The following is a 22,479-nucleotide window of genomic DNA, read 5'->3' as shown; positions in this document are numbered from 1 at the left end:
CTATCATATGATTGGATCGGGCCTCCCCTAACTTCAGCCGCCCCCCTAAGTTCTGGGCTGGCTACGGGCCTGCTTCTAAGGGTTATTGAAGAGAAAGAAAGATTATACAGCATTTGTTTATCAAGTACAACATACTGACAGAATGTAAATAAGGTCTATTTTGTTAGTTTTTTTTTGGGGGGGGGTATTTTGCTTAAACAGTAAACTAAATAGAAACACATATTAATAAAGACTTCTTGACAACTTTATGAATTTCATAACCTCAAAAACTACATAAATCCAAAAAGCGTTTATTATGTATTAATTATATTCTTCTAAAACATGATTAATAAGTAATCTGTTTCAGTAAAATGCAGTTACTATAAAACAACACTCAATATTGAACTGAACTATATCTTTTTAATAAGTAATATACAAAAAATTAGTTGTGGAATGAACCGTAAATTTAGCTGTATACTATAGTTACCGGTAAAACCAATTTCATTACATAAACAAAGAAATATAACTCATAAATTATTCAAGTCTCAATTATCAAATATGCTGCACAAATAATGATTGCATTGCGAAAATTTCAGATTTTTCCAATGTGCTCTATTCGAGATATTATTGATTGTACATGCCAAATTATAAAAAAAAGCCATGTTTGAATATCCATAACCAGTAGCGTACTTACGATTTTGTTTCGGGGGGGCTTTGTTAACTTTATTTCTGGAAATGTGAAAATCCTGCAAGATATATTTCATTTGCTTTAATATAGTTAATAAAATTTCGGGAAGGGGGGGTTAAGCGCGGAAGCCCCCACCTTAAATACGCCACTGCCCATAACAGAAAAGGAACAAGACTCAGGTAATTCGAAACTAGTACCACACGAAGCCTATATCTAGAAAAGAAAAATTAGAGTAAATTGAATAGCTCAATTCCAAAAGAGTCTGTCAAAAAAGTAAGTGTTTCAGGAAACGATTTTTTGTGTGTTTCCATCATTCTATTTCTGTAAAAAAAAAAAGTAATCAACATAAAAGAAAATTGTAATTGTTTATTTTCGTAAGATAACGGTGAAATTATCGTCTATAGCAAGAGTTATATAAGCTATTTTAGGCATGAGTCAGAAAATAACTTCAGAGAATACTGTTGACTAAGGACATTTTGGAAAACAACACTGTTTTCTTTTGCCTACAATTAATTTGATTTATGGAGTTATGGCATGAAACTCCATAAATCAATATACGGAGATTCTGAAATGGAACTTAATAGAACCAATATCTCAAAATTGTCAAAAATTGACTTAGGCTCTTTTGGAATCCACCGCTTCAATTTTTTTTAAAAAAAATCTTTTGATCCTTTCATTAGTACATCCATCAGAATTCACCCAATTTACTACTCAGATACTTTTTCTACCTTAGATCAATTAGCACTACCTACGCATAAAGAGCTTTACGATTACTGAGAAATACAGTGTCTCTTTAATAAAGCTCTCACCTCTGGTGAGATGGGTACCAGGTTCTATCCCAAACTATGTGAGTTTGTGTTGAATAGCATCTTGTTCTTGCATACTGTTGGGGTTATTCCATTTCATCCAGATTATCATTCCACCAGTTTCTTCATAATAATTTATATTTATATATCATCCGTTATCTTTAGCTTAAAGTATATAATAAATATGTCCCTAAAGTCAAGGTTTTCGAATAGTTTTTACAATAATTGAGAAAAATATTTTGTTCACATATTCTCAGCGACGCAACTAAGTTAGTTGTCGCCTGGGGCAAGAATTCGCCTTAGTGAGACCCCACTGACCAACCAAACCAAAACCCTTCCTAACTCTACCTGATAATGGTATCACACAGTAATTTTAAAATTCCATTTTAAACTCAAGTGGTAAAGCTTCATTTCAAAATTGCAGTACATAATTTAATTTTCCGAATTGAATCCTGAAATCTCCGAATTGAGATGCAGGAACCCTATTGCTAATACTTGGTGCTTCTAATAAGGTGCGTTGCCATTTTTATTCCCATAGTTACACATTTGATGTCAAATATAGCATTAGCTAATAAATAACTAAATAAAATCTGTAAGTCCTGATGAATAATTTAGTTTCTTTTTCATCTCGCACGAGCCGGTAACTAGAAGAACAATTCTCGGAATTCCTCGCTCAACCTATTTTCCTTCTGGGCCGTTGCTTTATTGGAGAATTCCCCGTTGAAGCATACTAAATGCCATTTCTTCCAGCTACAACACAAACATAATTCATTATTAAACTTCTCAGTTCTCGTGCACGATTGTTATGTTGTCTGATAGACTTTTTTTGTTCTAGTTTTTTTTTCTTTTATTTTGCTGTAGGAAATGACAGATGAACAAAGTTAACACGTTTCAGCAAAGATACTTTGTTTGATTTGGTAAAATTTTTGATGAAAGCTGTGGATTGAATTACACAAAAGAGTGATTTTAGTGTTCATAACTGAACACGTTACAAAACGCATTGAAGCTATACTATATAGTCTTTGTGAATAAAAGAAATAAAAATTTGCTGATATTGGTTCATATTACGCAATAAACCCAAACAGTAATGTATGGTTGCTATACATACGTATTAGACGTAGATCCATGGCTTTCATTCGAATCGCAGTAGGGGGCACGATGGATCACTGGTAAGTGTGCTTACCTTTGGTGCGTGGGTTCCCTAGTTCGATCCCAGCCTGTTTTTGCTTATGTTCTTAAATATTCGCGATTTACTTAACTGGTAATGGACTGTCTTCTAACAATGGAAACTTCCAATACTTGTTTTTAGTTTTTATTGTACCTTACTAATCGCTGGTTTTTAACTAACACTTGAAATAAACCACAAAGTACATATAATAACTGCACTGTGTTCATTGCTCTTAAATAACAAACCTAACTTTAAAATTATGGAAGAAATGTTCGTGCCTCGTGCCTCGTGCCTTATGCACCGTCCCTCTTCAACACTTTCCATCTTGAATAAAAATGAAATCTAAATTTCGTACAACCAGTGTTTCCAGTTCTTAAAAAATATTACTACATAATATGAGACTTAACATGCAGCCCGCCAAAAAAGGGCTAGTGACCCTTTTTTTTAAAAAAAGAAAAGAAAATAAACTTCACATAACAACAAATAAAATAGACTAAAACAGGAAATAAATATACTTTAACATGAATGACATTACGATTCATCATTATTTGGTAAAACGCAAAGTCCTCTAATTGAGCGTTTATATAAACCATTGGAAGTTTTAACAGTAGCCACTTGAACCAAACCGTCAGGTCCAGAATGCACTTCAGTGATGACTCCCAATTTTCACGATAGAGGAGGTAGCTTATCTTCTTTGAGAACCACCAATTGACCTGGCTGTATGTTGGCACAGCTTCTCTTCCACTTATTTCTTCCTTGTAGTTGTGACAAATATTCCATATACCATCTTCTCCAAAACTGTTGAAATTGTTGTTGGATTCTTTGCCATCTTTGAATTGAACTAATCCTCTCCTGATGTAAGTCACGTTCTGGTAGTGCTGTCAATGGTTGACCAATAAGGAAATGACCAGGAGTTAATGCTACTGGATCATTAGCATCATTGGATAATGCTACAAGAGGTCTCGAATTTAAAGAAGCTTCTATTTGTGTGATTAATGTTGTTAATTCTTCAAACGTGAGATATGACATTCCCATGACTCTTCTTAAGTGGTATTTAAAGGACTTAACTGCAGCCTCCCAAAGATCACCGAAGTTGGGCGAATATGGCGGAATAAAATGCCATTGGATTCCTTCAGTAGTTGCAAAATTCTTAATCCTTTCTTGATGGTCAGCTGTATGCAACAACTTTGCGACTTCTTGAAGTTCCTTGTTGCCACCAATGAACGTAGTTCCATTGTCGCTATAGATATGCTTGGATTTACCTCGACGAGATATGAATCTTCTCAAAGCAGCTAAAAATGCCTGACTAGTAAGATCACTCAACTTCGAGATGGATAGCCTTTGTTGCTAAACACACAAACACTGCAATGTAGCATTTCACCTTTGTTTTTGACTTTCTGGTACCAGTTTTGATGTAAATAGGACCGGCAAAGTCAATTCCAGAATTTGTGAAAGGTCTTGTTAGTTCTACTCTATGTTTTGGTAGTTGTCCCATTAATTGTTCTGGTCCAGATGCCTTTAATCTTTGACATGTAATACACCTTCAAATAACTTTCTTGATGGCATTTTTACCATTAGGTATTCAATACCTTTGCCTTAGTGATGCTAGCATTAACTGACATCCAGAATGTAGCAATCGCCTGTGTTCATGTTCTATAATTAGTCTTGTTAGGTGATGATCTGGTGGTAGAATAATTTGATGTTTAGCATCAAATTCAAGTTCAGACATCTTTAATCTTCCACCAACTCTTAGTAATTGTTGATCACATACGAAAGGATTGAGAGACAAGAGTTTGCTCTTATTGCTAACTCTTCCACTTTCTTTAAGATCAGCCATTTCCTTAGCATAAACTGAATTTTGAACTTCTCGTATTAGTCTGATTAAAACTTCCTCAATTTCTGCCAAAGTAAGAGCGTCTACATTTCTTCTTGATGCTTCTACTTTAGCATTCTTGGAAAACCGCATGCAATAAGCCAAGACTCTATGAAGTTTGTTCAAAGTAGAGAATCTTTCGATTATACCATTATCTTGAGTTGTCACTAAGTAACTTGATTTTAATTCTTCTGTTCAGGAATCTCTCTGAGTGGGGCAGGCTCCGTCTTAGGCCAATTAAGTGAAGAACACTGTAACCACTGAGGACCGTTCCACCACAAATTATTATGTATTAACTTGTCAGGACTTGTTCCTCTTAATATAATATCCGCAGAATTGTCGCTTGCAGCGACGTGTCTCCATTCTCCTCCCACTTCTTGTACCTCAGCAACTCGATTGCCGACAAATGTTTTCCATCTATTTGGACTTGCTCTTAACAATGCTAAGACCACCATTGAATCTGTCCACATATATACCTGGGATATTCGTTGTTTTAATGCCTTAGTTACCTTCTTGACAAGTTTTGATGACAACACTGCTGCACATAACTCTAAGCGAGGCAGGGAAATCTTCTTTATGGGCGCCACTTTGGACTTAGCACATAATAGCTTCGAAGTAACTTGACCATCCTTGTTGACGGATCTTAAATACACACATGTCCCAAAAGCCTTTTCTGAAGCGTCTGAGAAAGAGTGAACTTGAATGTCTATTAAGGTACCTGACTGAAGAACCATTCTGTCTACACTGATATCTGATAATGAAGGAATGAATTCAAGTACTGTCTTGCATCTTTGCTGTAGTTCTTTAGGAAGTGTTTCATCCCACTCCAATCCTGCTTGCCACAGATCTTGAAGAATTATCTTACATACGATTGTTATTGGACTAACAATTCCCAACGGATCAAAGATTGAAGCAAAAATAATAATAATAATAATAATAATAATAATAATAATAATAATAATAATAATAATAATAATAATAATAATAATAATAATAATAATAATAATAATAATAATAATACCCAACATCTTGCGTTTTGTTAAATTATTATTCGACCTTTGATTTAGAGTGAATCCATTCACCACTTGAAGTTGATCAGTTGCTGGATGCCAAAGTAATCCTAAGGTTTTGACTTGACCCTTATCGTCTAAGCGTAATGGAAGTTGTGTTTCTCTCAAGTCTTCAGAGATGGATTCCAATAACTCAGTACTGTTGGAACACCACTTTCTTAGCAAAAAGCCACCCTTTTGTAGAATTTGTATTAATTCGTCCTTTATCTTGAAAGCTTCTTCCAAACTTTCAACCCCTGAAATACAATCGTAAATATAGAAGTCATTCTTGAGAATTTGTGCTGCCTTCGGATATTCACAAGCTTCTTCTGCACTTAATTGCTGGAGACAGCGAGTAGCAAGGAAAGGAGCTGAGGCTGTTCCCTATGTGACAGTCTTTAATTCATATATCTTAATGGGTTCTTCTTCTGATCTTCTCCACAAGATCTTCTGGAATTTACAGTCACGCTCATCAATCAAAATCTGTCGATACATCTTCTCTATATCTGCAGTAAAAGCTATAGGGTAGGTGCGAAATCTTAATATAATTTACTGCAAATCGTCTTGCACAGTTGGACCAATTTTGAGAACATCGTTCAGTGAAATGCCACTAGTTGAGCATGTGGATGCATCAAATACTACTCTAGTCTTCGTAGTAGTACTAGCTTCCTTAATAACTGGATGATGAGGCAAGTAATATCCTTGAGTAATATTAGAGCTGCCTTCCACTTCCTTCATATCTTCCAAAGCTTCATACTCTTCAAGAAATGCCACATAATCTGTGCGTAACTTGGGGCATCTATTTAACTTTTTTTCTAGTTGTTGTAAACGCTGAACAGCTGTCTTATAAGAATCATCTAACTGGATCACTTCTTGTTTGAATGGCAGTCTCACTATAAAGCGTCCTGTTGAATGTCTTCTAGTGTTTGCGATAAAATGTTCTTCGCACTCCCTTTCTTCTTTGGATAGAGGAGTTTCTTGAATATCTTTTATTTTCCAAAACTTCTGCAGCTGATGGCTTAAATCATCGTTGCTGTGCAAAAAGAATGTTCGATGTTCTGGCGTGAAGTTGTTGTGCTTTGGCATCTGATATTGCCCTGAAACTACCCATCCTAACTCTGTATTTTGGAGAACTGGAAATGCTCCTGGACGCACCTGTTGTCCTGCTTTGAGTAGACTAAAGAAAATTCCAGCACCTAACAACAAATCAATCTTACCAGACTTGTTGAAATTAGGATCCGCTAACTGTAAATTCGGTGGAAAGTTCCATTCTTTAATGTCAATATCAGCATCAGGTAAATTTCCCGCTATTTTGGGCAATACAAAACACTCAACATCTACACTAAAATCACTTACAGCAGAAAATACTTGTAACTTACTTCCGTATTTAACGTTGCAACTTACATTATTAATACCTTGTACAGGAACATTGATAGGATATTTCTTTAATTTTAACCTTTAAATGAGAGATTCTGTTGCAAAATGAGATTGGGAACAACTATCAAGCAAAGCCCTAACCATATGTAATTTACCATTGCAATCTTTAACTTGAACAACTGCAGTTGAATGTAAAACACGCACATTACTTTTAGGCTTCACAGAGGAATAAGTACTAGTATTAACACCTTCCTGCCCTTGAGACATTGACTTTTCCCCTACAGGTTCCGTAACATAATCATTTTCAATACTGGCAGCATGATTAGGCTGTGATTTCTTAAAATCACTATGCAATAACGTGTGATGCTTGAGATTACATATTTTGCATGCACTTAGCGAACAATCTTTCGCTACGTAGTTGACAACTTTCAAACAATTAAAACAAAGTTTGTTCTGTTTCGCAAAACTTAATCTTTTGGATACACTTAATTTCTGAAACTCATTACACTTGTGTAACGCATGACTTTGTTGACAAAACGAACACAAAACATTAGTACTCACATAAGATTGTCTAACATTTTTTACTTCCTTAACAACATTAGATTTACTGACATGCGACTTTGATTGTGTAGACTTTACCAATTCTAAGGTCTGGCATTTATTTTCTAAAAAGACATGAAGTTCTTCTAAACTAGCAAACTGTTCCCTATTTGTTTGATTTTCAAAGTCTTTACGTGTTTGTTCATCTAGCTTTTCCAAAACTAGGTGCGATAACAATATATCCTTCAAAGTAGTATCTAACTGTAACGCCTTAAGTGCATTTACGTTACTTATAGTTTGAGTTAATAATGTCCTTAAGTCCGCTACTGAATCTTTACTGACAGTCGGTAATGAAAACAACGCCTTTACATGAGCAGTTGCTATTAGCTTTGGATTATTATACCTTTTGCATATCATTTCCCAAGCAAGTTTGAAATTTTCACCTGTCACTGGTATATTCTCAACTAATTTGCTTGCTTCACCTGATAATGAGGACAACAAGTAATGAAATCTTTGAATATCATCTAAACTTTGATTGTTTACAACCAAACTACTGAAAGTATCATGAAAATGTCTGAAATCTGTAACTTGACCTTTAAATGTTGGTAGCTTTATGACTGGTAATTTTAGACACCCTGTATTCGAGGTTGAATCAGCTGACGAACTTCTATTGCTACTACTAGCCTTCTCAGCTGTTTCAACAATTGACGTCATTTTTGCAAGAGTATCGTAGTAAGTAGCTTCAAACAACTCTCTATCCTGTGTGTATTCATTGTTTTCGTCCTTTAATTCAAGCTGTTTTTGCACTTCATCATATTCTTTGAATATATTGGGTAAACGTGCACACCTAACTTTAATTTGCATTACATCACCGTCTGCTCCAAATTGTTCAACAAATGTTTTCATTCTTGTACGGGAAGCTTTAGCTAGGCCTCTTGCCTTTATAAGAGAATTTGTATTTGAATCCACTGCTTGTGATATTTCTACCTGAAGTCCTTATAACAACAGACCTTTACACAAGTAAAAAGAAACAAAAAAATATAGCCTGCTTAGCTACGTGACTGCTATATATCCTCTTTGTTTTTCTTCAGATTGCAATGCACAGCTGAATGCGTAGGCGCTTACGTGATAAGTCCACTAGGTCAATTTTGCGTCTGTTTCTTAACACTCACTGTCTTTACACACATATAGTCAATATGAATGTTTGAATGATTCACTTATTATTTTTTTCTTGGCACAACACTTCCTCCATTCGGCACTGGAGGACCAAAAAAACTGTTTTTGCTTATGTTCTTAAAATGTTCGCGATTTACTTAACTGGTAATGGACTGTCTTCTAATAATGGAAACTTCCAATACTTGTTTTTAGTTTTTATTGTACCTTACTAATCGCTGGTTTTTAACTAACACTTAAAATAAACCACACAGTACATATAATAACTGCACTGTGTTCATTGCACTGAAATAACAAACCTAACTTTAAAATTATGGAAGAAATGTTCGTGCCTCGTGCCTTATGCACCGTCCCTCTTCAACACTTTCCATCTTGAATAACAAATGAAATCTAAATTTCGTACAACCAGTGTTTCCAATTCTTAAAATTATTACTACATAATATGAGACTTAACACAGCCCAAGTATGTTTGTGGTGGACAACATCGTATCCCTGAGTTTTCCCAGGGTACTCCCGTCTTCTCCCACTTTATCATTCCACCAATTCTTCCAACATCGTTCACTTGCTTTAATCATTATATTCCTTAGCCTGAAGGGCATAATCGTGGAACATTAAACTGAAAAGTTTCAATTTTAAGGTAAAACTTTTCAAAAGGGTTTTGCACAAAGGAAATTTATGCAAAACTTTTCATATGATTTGTATAAAGGGAATCAAAGCAAAACTTTTCATGTCCGATACACAAAGAAATTAAAGCAAATATTTTCATATGGGGTACACAAAGGAAATTAAAATGTATATTGCCATATGGGTGTGCACAAAAGAAATTAAAACAAATATTTATCATATCAAAGGAAATTAAGGCAAAACTTTTCATATGGACGTGTAGAAAGAAAATTGAAGCAAAACTTTTCATATGGTGTGCACAAATGAAACTAGATCAAAACTTTTCAAGTGGGTGTGCACATTGAAATTAAAGCAAAATATTTCATATGGCCATGAACAAAGTAAATTTAAAGAAAATTTTTATATTGGTATACATACAGCAAATTAAAGCAAAATTTTTCTGTGGGTGTATACAAAGTAATTAAAATAGAACATTTCATATAGGTGTGTACAAATGAAATTGAAGCAAAACTTTTCAAGTGGGTATACACAAAGGATATTAAAGCAAAATTTTTCATACATGTATGCACAAATGTAATTAAACCAAAATTTTGTATATACGAGGGGGAATCAAATGAAAACCATAATTATTTTTTTAAATATTATTTATTGGTCACACAGGGTACAGAAGTAAATCACTTTTCAACATAGTCCCCTCCTCGTTCAATGCAAGTCCGCCAGCGCTTCGGAAGAGCCTGAATACCTGCAGAAAAAAAGTCTTTTGGGCGACGGCGCAACCACTCGTGCACCGCGTTGCGTACCTCTTCATCGGAGGCACCCATCCTCTTGTCGGGGCACCAATCTTGCAGACACCTTATGAAACTGGAGAACATCATTCACAATATGATGTGCCGATCCATGACTCATGTGTACACATGCTGCAATTTCTTCTATTGTCACACGGCGGTTTTCCAAAACGATGACTTCAACGGCTGCAGTGGTCTCTGCAGTCACTACGTGCCGAGCCTGGCCGGGGCGTGGAGCATCGGCCACAGACGTAACACCATTTGCAAATTTCCGACACCATTCATAGATTTGTGACTGTGACAAACACGCATCTCCATACTGAACCTTCATTCGCCTAAAAATGTCAATCGGTTTCACACCTTCACTTCGCAAAAACCGAATCACAGAACGCTGCTCCTCGCTGGTGCATGTGGCTAATGGGGCTGCCATTTTGGAACTGTTGTTGCGCCGGTGTTTGTGCATCTGCCGGCTGCTGCCACCTAGGAGACATCCGGTATACTATCGTAAACAGGCATGCCAACATACAGCTCACTGGCGCCATATGCGGATTTTTATTTCTACTTTTATGGTTTTCAGTTGACTTATCCTCGTATTATGCACAAAGGAAATTAAAGCTTACGCAATCTATTACTATAACATTCTCCTGTGCTTGTTTTATTGGGTTTTAAGTGCAGCTCGGTTAAAAACAAGATAACATGTTATTTGAATGAATTAAATAAATGCAGATACTTTTTGTGCTATTTTCCTCCCTAAAGGCTTCATAGACCGGAAATTAGGCAATATAATAGAAAATGTTTAAGATACATATAAATCAACATTCTTAATGCATACTAGTTATACACACTCCTGTACCCTGTTAATAAGAAGAAACATATAAATAAAAATTCGGAAATAATTAATATTACATTATATTATATTATATATGGTGGCTGGATGTATAAAGTGCGTTAAGTCAAAAGTTAGTGTTCTAGAGAAGTCGAATTTGAAACTTCAGATGTACGTAAGTCCAAAAATCCGGTTTTGGGTTTCAGACATAACTCCAAAAAAACAGTCTTATTAACGTGAAGAGCTACAACAGCTAATCATTTCCCCCAAAACAGATTTTGGATTTATGTCTTCTTTTTCAAATGCGAATTCTCTAAAACACACCTACCCGCCATATTATATTAATGTATCAAATTGAGCAACAAAGTAATATTTTTCTTCAAGGAGCAAATTATCTACCTAGGATAATGTTAGATCAAGTGAATGTTTCACATCTCTTACGAAGGTTGTATAAATCTCTTGCATATTACCAGAAATAACCAATTTGTTTGCCTTTGCATATATTTTAATAACATTTACATGCTCATTTTAACTAAACTAATACTCTGCTCTAGGAGAATGCAAAACTAAAATTGTTCTTTCTTGTTCTTGAGTTAAGTTTCTGTTGTTTTAGGATAACTTTTTTCCCATACAAAATAACACAATTATTCGATTTGGCGCTTGGTCACAAGTTTGCGACGGTAGAATAATCACATGCAAACTTGCATCTCTGAAACCATTTTCCTGTCGAAAACAAGTGATCTGGTACGAATCGTTAGGAAGATGGTCTAGAGAGGAATGTTAAAGTGTAGTTTTTTTTTTTTTTGAATATACATACATTTCGGAGTATCTGTACCAAATCAATACGAAATTAATCAAAGGTATAGCGCTCATGGAAATTGCGAGCGGCGCTTGCCCTAAATAAACAGAGTAATACATTAAGAGTACTGAATACTCACGCCATCTTTCCTTTTTAGCTAATTAATTTATATTTTGGGATTCTGTTTTCTTTGAAATGAATTGGAATTTTAATGAAATTATTTTATCTCTCTTTTCTTGAAAGGTATTTAAATATTCTTTATACGTAAACATTAAATTTTTGTCATATAACAATTTTAATATTTAGTTATCTAATATAATTTTAAGTAATATTAAATTTATATGTAATATAAATTCATTTTTAAAGAGCAAAGGACTAATAACTAGATTTCAAGAAAAGATAAGTAAAATGAAACCATTAAAATTAAGGCTCATTTGAAAGAAAACAGAAAAAAATACTTTCTCATTCCTCATGTAAATTAATGTTCTAAAGACTAAAGATGTTGTAAGTACAGACTGTAAGTGCTATACGATGTAATAATATAATTCTAAATGCTATACAATGTAATAATATAACAGTAAGTGCTATACAATGCAATAATATACACTCTGGCATAAACAATAAAGAGGATAACGTAAATCTTACATGTACGGGATATAGATAGCTCCGTTAAAACGTGAAACGACGGACTTCATGAAAGAACTCGGCTAATGACAACGATCACTCCAACTGCATATTGCAAAAAATAAAATAAAATAAGTAATTAATAGTTAAATGAAACTTCTTTTACGTATACGGAATATGGTGATATAGATAACCACCGTTACCCGGTAAGATATTAACGCCCATTAACTAACTTGGCCGATTGGTACGACTGCAAGAATTTATTTCAGGAGAGTTTCAAACTTTTATTGAGGTTCCAAATTAAAATTTGAGAAATCACTCCTACAATTAAAATAAATTTATAAAAAGGTTGAGATTTCGGAGGGGAAGAGGGTGCGGACTCCCTGAACCCACCTCTTACGTACGTACGTTCCTGTCGATCGAGATAATCGCCCTACCTGTATGTTCCAAATATCAAAATGCATAAATTCGCTTTCCTATATGGGATTTGAGCTATAGGTAGTCGCCGTTAATGTCGCCGTTAGCTGACAAGATGTAACGGATTGATTGCATTGAAAGATTGGGCAAGATAATCGCTGTATATATTCATTGCAATAAATAAATAAATAAATAAAAATTCGCTTGTATGAAATGAATGGAATCAGATTGAATTTTATTCTATATATATAAAAGAGAACGTGCAAAATCCTTTGTCCGCTCATCACGCTAATACGGCTGAACCAATTTCTTTCATTTTTGGGGGGTTATTAGGATTTGGACCCTAGATGGTTTTTATCATATCACTTTAATTTTTAATTACCAGTGTCTTGAGATAATTGACCATTCAGGTGTCCACAAATCCTTTGTTAGTTCATCATAGGTAAAAATAAACGTATTTATATGCAACCCGCATGACCGTGTCACTCGGCGGGTTAACATAAATGACAGGCGATATACAGCGGAAAATAGCTTGAATCTTCTGTTTAAAATTTTTTAATTGATTTGCTTATTTTTACAGACACTTTTACAATATGCCAGCACCGGGATGACCGCAGCGAAGCGGGGCGGGTTAACATAAATGACAGGCGATATAATGTTAAGATTTACTGCAATCTTCTATGGTTTTTATCATATCACTTGAAAGCGAAAAAGTAAAAATTATCTAAGTAACAAAGTTTATTGCGTTCCGGGGTGACCGCAGCGAAGCGGGGTGAACGCTGCTAGTGTAATATATATAATTACCATTAAAAATCAAAGTTAATGGCTTGACTCTATTAATAAATTTGAACTCGAGCCAGATAATCGCTCTAAAAATCTGATGCAAAAGGAAAAAAAAAAAGACCTTTTAAAAAATATCATGTATGGGATATGAACTATTCAGTGTTAAGTCGCCGTTACTCGTTGTGAATTTAATGGATTGTGTCCGTTAACGAACTAGACGAAATAATCGCTCAAGATATCTACTAAAAAAAAAAAATGCTTGAGCTGCCTCGTATGGGTATGTGGATAGCGTACGCACCTTTTGTCATCGAAGATCCGTGTTCGATTCCCGGCAGTAGTGTGGTTCGAATCACGTATTAAACTGTTAAGCTGTTGGTCCACTCTTTACATAGCCCTGTAGCTGAAAGGCACGGTAAACTCAAATAAAATTTAATCACTTCAAACCTTCAGCAGTGAAAATTATCTCATGAAGACTACATATAATAATTGTGGTCTGAACTGAATTCAAATTGACTTAAGAAATACGAATTTTGGAAAATACGAGTATTACAGTGAATGGGAAGCTAAGGTGATGATTATGATAATTGACGTTCTTCCTGAAAAGAGTTCTATGGCTAAACAAAACAACAAAAATGGGAAAAGAAACAAAGTCAAAATTAATAAGGGGTCAATTTTGACCCCCGGACATTCTAGGGTGTAAGATACGTGTGATATGTATCATTTGAGATGCGACACTGAAACCTGCAGGTAAAATATACCTACAAAGATTAGGGGACAGTGCCTCAGTAGTACAGTTTGAACCTCTGGTGCGTAGGGTCCCTAATACGGTCCTAGCTCACGGGCACTGAACTCTGTGATGGATAAAGAGCGTGTGCGTGGGTTTTTTCGGGGTTCTCCCGTTTCCTCCTACTTTCTACACTCCACCATTTAATTTATTCTCATCATCATCGTCTCCTTTAGCTGTTTTAGAGTTGAGTTCATTTCGAGTTTAACGTCCCTTTCAGCAGCGAGGCTATAGGAGACGGAACACACTAATTAATGTGGAATCCGAACCACATGAGCTCACGCCGGGAATCGAACCCAGGTCTCCCACGCCAAAGTCTCCTTTAGCCTATACGGCATGGGGCGTACTGAAAGACTTCATTTCATTTCATTTTCCTAAGTTGAAATGAAAATGAAATGAAATCTTTGAATTTTAACGTCCTACGAATATGCCCTTTAGGCTAAAGATGATGCTTAAGAATGTGGGAGGAAACGGGAGACCCCAAGATACCCTTGGACATGATGGCTTACTTGGCTGAGGATCGAACCAAAACCCCACGCACCAGAGGTATAGGCTTTAACTCTAGCTGACATGCCCCCACCCAAAAGATGAAGTCACACTGTATCATGAATTCATTACAATACATATAAGAATGGCGAAACTTGAAATTTGAAAAAGGGACAAAAATGATCGCTTGAGTCTTTGAATAATAACACGTAGAATAATGCTTTTGTTCATAATTTTTCTATACCTTCTTCTTGCAATTTTCCTACAAGCACGACCACATCAGTGTTGCCAACATCTGAAGAAAATAAGCTAGATGACCTTCAGAAATAAGCTTTTTTTTTTTTTTTTTTTTTACGCAAATATGGCTAGATTTTGAACTGTTGACCTATAATCCACATTGTAGATTTTAAACCCCTTATTTTATGTGTATAGGATTATAAGTGAGTTATAATACAATTTGAAATGTTGAATTTTATTCACTGAAGACCAACTAGCAACATACATGACTTTAAATTACAATAAAATTCATCAACAACTAATCTGATTTGTGAAAGTCAACAGTCATATTATCAGTTAAATTGAAATAAGTCATCATCGATGACGCCGCAGCTAGCCGAGGCGCTGGATGTGGATGCAACAATGTTGGATTGATTGGTTGTGTATATTGCCATTGTCCCAATTTTCAGTGAAGGTCTGTATAACGCTTCTAATTTCTCCGTAAACCCACACGAATCGTCATGATTGCATTGAGTGTTTTCAAGCTAATTAATATCTTATTTGTTTCCTTTAATAAACTGCAACAATCTCCATGGCTTGAAGAACCGAACAATTACTAAATTTGTATTAAAAAACTCTCATTCTTGTAACAAAATGCAAAAATGAAAATAAATAAAAACTAGCAAACGGGAATTTTGTCCACATCAAAATTCTTTCTGAATGGACAAGTATTGTCAAGAATCTATAAATCTGTGGGTGGAGAGAGAAGAAGAATCAATGGTTTGCTGCGTAATAAAACACCCTCAGTCAAGAGAAATCAATTAATACGAATATATATATATATATATATATATATATATATATATATATATATATATATATATATAATGACAAATAGGCTTATTTAAAAAAAAACATTTACACTTGATTCTCAAAGAGAAAACTTATCTCAAAATTAAATTCACGGCTAATAAAAAAGGCTAAAGTGGCAAAAGAGTTTCATAAAATAAGCTATTTTTAAACAGGGGCGAATCGAGGATGAACTTCTGGGGGGGGGGGCGGTGGGTTGTAATACTGCTACTTAGAGCTACTTTTAAAAGCTCCAAGCTCTGGGATGGGTTTTATTTATATATAAAATAAAAGTTTCATCTTCTGAGCAAAGGGGGGGGGGGGGCGATCGCTCTAATCGCCCCCTGGATCCGCCACTGTTTTTAAGGCTATAAGCATTTCGTAGATTTGTATGGTTAAAAGCCTCTTCAAATAAGCTAGATTTAGCCAAAATAGGCTAAATTGGCATCACTGGACCACACAATTACGACTCTAAAACGCCATCTGTCCACATAAAAACATTTTTTTTTTACAGGTGACACTCGATAGAAAAGAGTATAACATGCGCCATCTATTGGCTTGATATCTTACTACGTGAGGAAACGTTATGCCACGGAATGGAAGAACAAACGCACAAACGTTATGCCTCGATTTCCGACATCGGAGGGGAAAAGTAAAAAACACTATGTTCGAACAGGTCCCACATGGGATCAGAAAAGGTTTTGAGCAAAACAAAATAATATTAATAACCAGAAATGAATACTGTTTTTCCACAAACTGAAATAACTTTTCGTCTGCGTAACTAAATGTCAAAGAAATTAAAAGTAACAATATACCTGGGTATTGAAGGACTCCGTCAGAGATTGTCATAATGTATATTGTTAGTGAGTTTTCATATAGAACTTCAATTACGTTCTTCGGAATCATAACTAATTACTGGTGAAGTTTTATTATTATTACTTAAATCCTGGGATATGGGCTTCCGGCATTTACACGTTAACTCAAGGAATTAAGTTGTTACGAGGGACATTTTATATTTTGTAATGTTTGTTGTTTGGGAGGAGGCAGATATTAAAAACTCTCCTCTAAAATTAACTTTTTGTTACATTTGTTAACTTTTTGTAACTTTTCGTACCTTTTATACCTTTTGTACTGTCTTGACTTGGCGAGAGAATCAAATTTTATATAAAAAAATTAACGTCCCAAATTATAGCTAGAAGGGACGCATTATACGGCAGGACACCAAGTTATCGAAAATACAATATTTGTGACTTAATTTAGTAGTGAGATTTATGAAATTCATATCAAGATATCGATATAGTTCTTCATTAAAAAGTTTTCATGACACTAAAAAGATAACAGATGAAAATCGTGTAACGCTCAGAGCTGCCAACATACTAGAACAGCAGTAGCGGGTATTTCAAAAAATGCGTTCTTTATCTGACACCCTTTAGATGGGAGAGGAACACTGTAGTTTTGTAGTAAAGCGCTCACCTCTGTGCGAGATATACATATCTCGATCTCGGACCATGTGAGTTTGTGGTGGACTACGTCGTGTAAGTGTATTCTTCTGAGTTCTCATGTGAATCGCTGATTTGGGAAACGTCATAAGCCGCCCATTGGCCGAAAATGAGTTTACCTGCAGCTTTGAATCTTAAAGAATAGCTACACCGTTGGGTTGTGATGTGACAGAAGTCGCGCTAGTAGTTCGTGCAGTATCTACCTGCAACAATTGTTCGTGAGTTGAGAAACGCCACAAGTCATTGACATATCACATTTTTCAACTCAACGGCTGGTCCAGACCAATCCATTAGGAACAAAATTAATACGGCTGAAATCAAGGACATCGCCATACGAAGTATGCACTTTCCTCACCGAGTGCATTCAGAACGAGATACTACAGACAGTCATCGAGCTGCACTTGTTTAGTGATGCATGTGGTGGACAAAATCGCAACCATACTCTCATTCGAATGTGTTTATCTCTAGTATCCAATAAACGTTTTCACGAAATTCATCGTTATTTTCCCATTCGAGGCCATTCCTTTATGTCTAACAATAGGGATTTCGGTATAATTAAACAGACTCCACAACGTCACGGTCGGCTTTGCATACCATTAGAGATTGTTCGTTTGGGCTGTGATCTAGGGAAGAAAAAAAATACTGTGCAGATGGTTGAAACACATAAATCCTTTGTCTGTGGGTTGAAACGACGAGCATTCTCAACCTCAAGCCATGGTGGCCACATTACTATAAGCGATGATGTCTCGTTTATCTTCTTTAGTGCTCTCAACGGGTCGGGTCGGGTCGGGTTGAAGACCGACCCGACCCGACCCGTGACCCGAATTGACTGACCCGACCCGATGACCCGACCCGACCCGACTGACCCGAACCGTGATCCGACCTGATTGACCCGACCCGACAACCCGACCCGATCTGACCCGACTGACCCGACCCGATAACCCGACCCGAGTGACCCGACCCGATAACCCGACCCGAGTTGACCCGATTGACCCGACCCGACAACCCGACCCGAATAACCCGACCCGACAACCCGACCCGAGCTGACCCGATTGACCCGACCCGACAACCCGACCCGAATAACCCAACCCGACAACCCGACCCGACCTGACCCGACTGACCCGACCCGATAACCCGACCCGAGTGACCCGACCCGATAACCCGACCCGACTGACCCGACCCGACAACCCGACCCGAGTTGACCTGACCCGACCCGACCCGTAACCCGACCAGAGCTGACCCGATCAGAGTCGGGTCGGGTCGGGTCGGGTCAACCCGATCCGTTTGAGAGCACTATAGGTCACAACACTGGGTGAACACCAAAATGCACTCCCATTGGGAATTGAACCCGGACCACGTGTACCGAAGTCTTACACGTTAACCACTAGCTAGATCAAGCGGGGATTTGTATATGCATCTTAATGAATATTTGGCACTTTTGAGGTTTGGTTATTTCTTTTTATAACTGATACCAATGTCCGACGTGGGAGAAATTTATTTTTATTTTTATTTTATTTATTTATTTATTTATTTATTTTTATTTTTTTTTCTTTAGTTCTATGTGACGAAAATTTTCTTCAAGGTCAGTGTTCTCACCTGCTGGGACGGCAGGGCGTCTTCTCGGAAGGCAGTAGCAAGAGTCTCTTGGCGGAGACAAAAGGAAATCGTTTAATTACAATGATAAGGGTTGAGGAAACAGGAGAACACCTGTGATTTTTTCCAACCCTTCAACTTTCATTCCAAAATAGGTTCTTAAGATTCCGGGACCCGTACCACTTTGATTTTTCTTTCTCGGTAATTAAAACGTATTTTACAGTATATATAGTTGCAAGTAAGAAGATACATAATATGAATTTAAAAATACAGGTTGATATTTAATTATAAAGTACTAATTTTATTTCATCACTTTCAGCCCAACAAATGAAATTCAAACAATTCGCTCCCTAGGTCTTGTTCATCAATACTGCGTCTTATTCTTTGTCTTGCAGTCAAGTCTTGGTCCTGCATTTCGTAGTCTTGGTGATCTTTCATGCTATACAAGAGCCAAGAATGCTCACCTCATCGGTACAAATGAAGACCAAGTGTGATTTTGATTATGGTATTTCATACTATACGGAAAGCTAGAAAATACGCTCATCGCTACTTAGTGATCACCAAAACAAGGCCAAGAGCAAGATTACTATGCAAATCGTCTTGTATATCCAATCTTTATCTTGTTCTTGTATCGATGTCCTTGGGCTTGGTGAAATAAAATGAAATATTCACTTTAAGCAGGGGTGTAGCCAGCAGGTTCGTGTAGGAAGGGCCCGTCGTTTTTGAGGGGGGGGGGCGGCTACAATGTACAAAGCAAAAAATGTGTTGCTGCTAGTGTTTTTCAGGCCTAAAAGAAAGGAAAATTTTGGTTTCCTTCTGGAAAACTAAAAACACTATTTTATCTTATTTATTACTACTACTACTACTACTACTACTACTACTACTACTACTATTATTATTATTATTATTATTATTATTATTATTATTATTATTATTATTATTATTATTATTATTATCCATAAATTATATTCAAGATAGTTTTTATTATGCTTAATCAAGAACTACTGCCCGGGACCAAACACTATACTTTTGTGCATAACTATAAAAATAACCAGAAAGTTCTGTCCCTTTTCGTGGAGGTCTGTGTTCAATTGGACCTCACACCGTGAGTTGAATGCGAGTTGAGATAAGGCGAACGTCAATTGTTGGTGTGGGTATATCCAACATACTACCTGGTTGTGGCAATTCAGATACACAGTGAACTTGCGTAAAGACAGAGGGAACATGGGACATCCACAGAGCGTCATAAGAGCATGTATGCTGAACGAGTTCAGATGGAGGTCAAACGCCGCTGTAGCGGGACAGAAAATATGCCAGGCCTTTGTTGAGGGTGTCGTGACGACGCGGACAGTGCAGCGATGGTTTAAGAAGTTTAAGGACGATGACCAAACACCCGAAAATACCACATGCCAGAAGACCAACACATGTACGTACAAAGAGGAACTGGGACTACAATTCAGTGTGTGGAGAAACCATTCGGCAGCACATCCATCAAGTTGGGAAGCACTACAAGTTGGGTCTCACATGTTTTGACTCCGGGCCAGAAGGCAACGCGGCAGTCGCATGGGTTTATTTACTGTTTCGGAGCCATTTCTGGACAGGGTGTTGACATGTGATAAAAAGTGGGTCCTATACGAAGCTCCACGGCGCCGTCATCATTGGTTAGCATCCCATGAACCGATTTCAAAACAGCCGAAACCAGCACTGTACCAGAAGAAGGTCCTTCTGTGTGTTTGGTGCATCGTGCATCGGGAACTGCTACCAGCTGGTCAGAGTATCAATGCAACTGTGTAGTGTCAGCAGTTGAGCTGTGCTCAACAAAAACTCAAAACTCTGGAGCCATCACTTCTGAATTGCAAATGGGTCCTCGTTTACGGGACAACGCTAAGTCCCACGTGGCTAGGATGACTCAGGACACCATTCTCCGCCTTGGATGGGAAACAATATTGCAACCACTATATTCCCCGGGTATTGCACCGTCCGATTATTACCTGTTCCATTCTTTGGACAATCACCTTAGAGGCCGCCAATTCAAATCCCTAGTAAAAGTCCAAAATGCACCTGATACCTTCTTCGTTTCACGGCCCACCAACTTCTACCGCGATGAATTCCATGGCCTTCAGGAACGTTTTCAGAAGGTCGTCGATGTTGACGGGGACTATTTTTGATCTTCCAGGTTAGGTGACGTATCGATGTTCGAAGGTGGTGGGTGAAAAAGCAACAAAACTTTTCTTGGTTACCTTTTTATTTAAATTTAAGACCTTGTATACAGAACCTATGTACACAAGATTGATTTTCTTTAAATTTCACTTAATTTCTTTATAGTTTCCTGACAAAAATATTTATTTATTATTCGTGACTTAAAAAAAACAATTATTTTATTACACTGAGTAGAAATAAAAGAGAGCGAATGAAATCCAAACTGAATAAAAACATTGTTTCTCACCAAATTTTCCATTCTCTGTCTTTTAAAATACTTGTTAAAGCATATAAAAATATAATGTACTTACAAATCAGTTTAGTACCTTTGTTTTATGGCTGTATATATAATATCTTGTTAAAATGTTTGTCTTTAAACTGTCAAATATAAATCGCAGTAAATTGTGTAATCTGCTGTCACAACAATGTATCCTATTTTTCGATCGGTATGGAAAAACAATATTTCTCCATAGTATTTTACCGTATATTATTAATTGTCAATAACTTTGTTACTTTTAAATGAAGGAAGCGAGATAATTTTACTATGATGTTTTTAAAGCTGGTCATTTGGGGGGGGCAGGAAACCATTTGGGGGGCCTGGACCCGATGGCCCCCCTTAGGTACACCCCTGAGTTTAAGGTCCCTCGATTCTGCTTCGAGGCTAAGGGATATGGTGACCATGAGAAATGAATGAAATGGTGGAATGAAGAAAGTGGGAGGAAACAGGAGAACCCCGAGAAAACCCACAACACGGCGTTTCTCCAATACAAAACCTACTTAACACAAGCTGGGATCGAACCATGGACACCATGCACCAGAGATGAATTCTCTACCACTGAGCTACCGCGGCCCTGCTTGGGCTTGGTCGTCCATATCCAATCTTTCTTTTGGCCTTGCTTAAACAACTTCTAGTTTTGTTCTAAATCCAGACTCCATATTGGCGTAGATATTAATATTACAGTCGATTGGTAAAATCAATCTTCCACATTTAAAAATTACAAGTACAAAAAAAGTACAAAAATAAGCATTTACCATAAAAACACTAGCTGCAAGTGTTCAAAATACATTTATGGCTTCTATAAAATCAATTGAAAATTGCTATTTTTAATTACGCAGGTAGTGTAAAACAGCAGTTTTCGACTCCAGCCGAGTTTAAGCTCAACCTAAACTTAGTTGACCAAAGTGAATTGACCCGACTGATCCGACCCGACAACCCGACCCGACTGACCCGACAACCCGACCCGACCCGATAACCCGACCCGAGTGACCCGACCCGATAACCCGACCCGAGTTGACCCGATTGACCCGACCCGACAACCCGACCCGAATAACCCGACCCGAC

General features: G+C 36.8%; 3 protein-coding genes across 3 annotated transcripts; all 3 read right to left on the bottom strand.

Moving 5' to 3' along the window:
* Window positions 1-3,307: 3,307 nt before the first annotated feature.
* On the bottom strand, window positions 3,308-4,607 carry LOC145665445 (uncharacterized). Its single transcript, XM_081732754.1, has 2 exons — window positions 4,413-4,607; window positions 3,308-3,988 (listed from the first exon to the last, which is right to left on the bottom strand). Exons 1-2 carry the CDS (start codon window positions 4,605-4,607, stop codon window positions 3,308-3,310), a joined length of 876 nt encoding a protein of 291 aa, XP_081588880.1.
* An 89-nt stretch (window positions 4,608-4,696) lies between these two features.
* Window positions 4,697-5,248, bottom strand: LOC145665444 (uncharacterized). Its single transcript, XM_081732753.1, has one exon. It carries the CDS (start codon window positions 5,246-5,248, stop codon window positions 4,697-4,699), a length of 552 nt encoding a protein of 183 aa, XP_081588879.1.
* An 864-nt stretch (window positions 5,249-6,112) lies between these two features.
* Window positions 6,113-8,386, bottom strand: LOC145665443 (uncharacterized). Its single transcript, XM_081732752.1, has 2 exons — window positions 7,096-8,386; window positions 6,113-6,870 (listed from the first exon to the last, which is right to left on the bottom strand). Exons 1-2 carry the CDS (start codon window positions 8,384-8,386, stop codon window positions 6,113-6,115), a joined length of 2,049 nt encoding a protein of 682 aa, XP_081588878.1.
* Between the last annotated feature and the right edge of the window lie 14,093 nt (window positions 8,387-22,479).

This window comes from Thermobia domestica, chromosome 11, assembly GCF_964235325.1.
Source record: "Thermobia domestica chromosome 11, izTheDome1.hap1.1, whole genome shotgun sequence".
NCBI lineage: Eukaryota > Metazoa > Arthropoda > Insecta > Zygentoma > Lepismatidae > Thermobia > Thermobia domestica.
This window is presented reverse-complemented; position numbering and strand designations above follow the sequence as displayed.

What these genes read in the sequence shown, in the direction of transcription:
- LOC145665445 (XM_081732754.1), bottom strand. Translation starts at nt 4,607, where the DNA reads ATGCGGTTTTCCAAGAATGCTAAAGTAGAAGCATCAAGAAGAAATGTA. An exon ending in TCTTGTCTCTCAATCCTTTC is followed by an intron (nt 3,989 to 4,412) that starts GTATGTGATCAA and finishes TTGTGTGTTTAG; the next exon opens with CAACAAAGGCTATCCATCTC.
- LOC145665444 (XM_081732753.1), bottom strand. Translation starts at nt 5,248, where the DNA reads ATGGTTCTTCAGTCAGGTACCTTAATAGACATTCAAGTTCACTCTTTC.
- LOC145665443 (XM_081732752.1), bottom strand. Translation starts at nt 8,386, where the DNA reads ATGAAAACATTTGTTGAACAATTTGGAGCAGACGGTGATGTAATGCAA. An exon ending in TCAAGTTAAAGATTGCAATG is followed by an intron (nt 6,871 to 7,095) that starts GTAAATTACATA and finishes TGCCCAAAATAG; the next exon opens with CGGGAAATTTACCTGATGCT.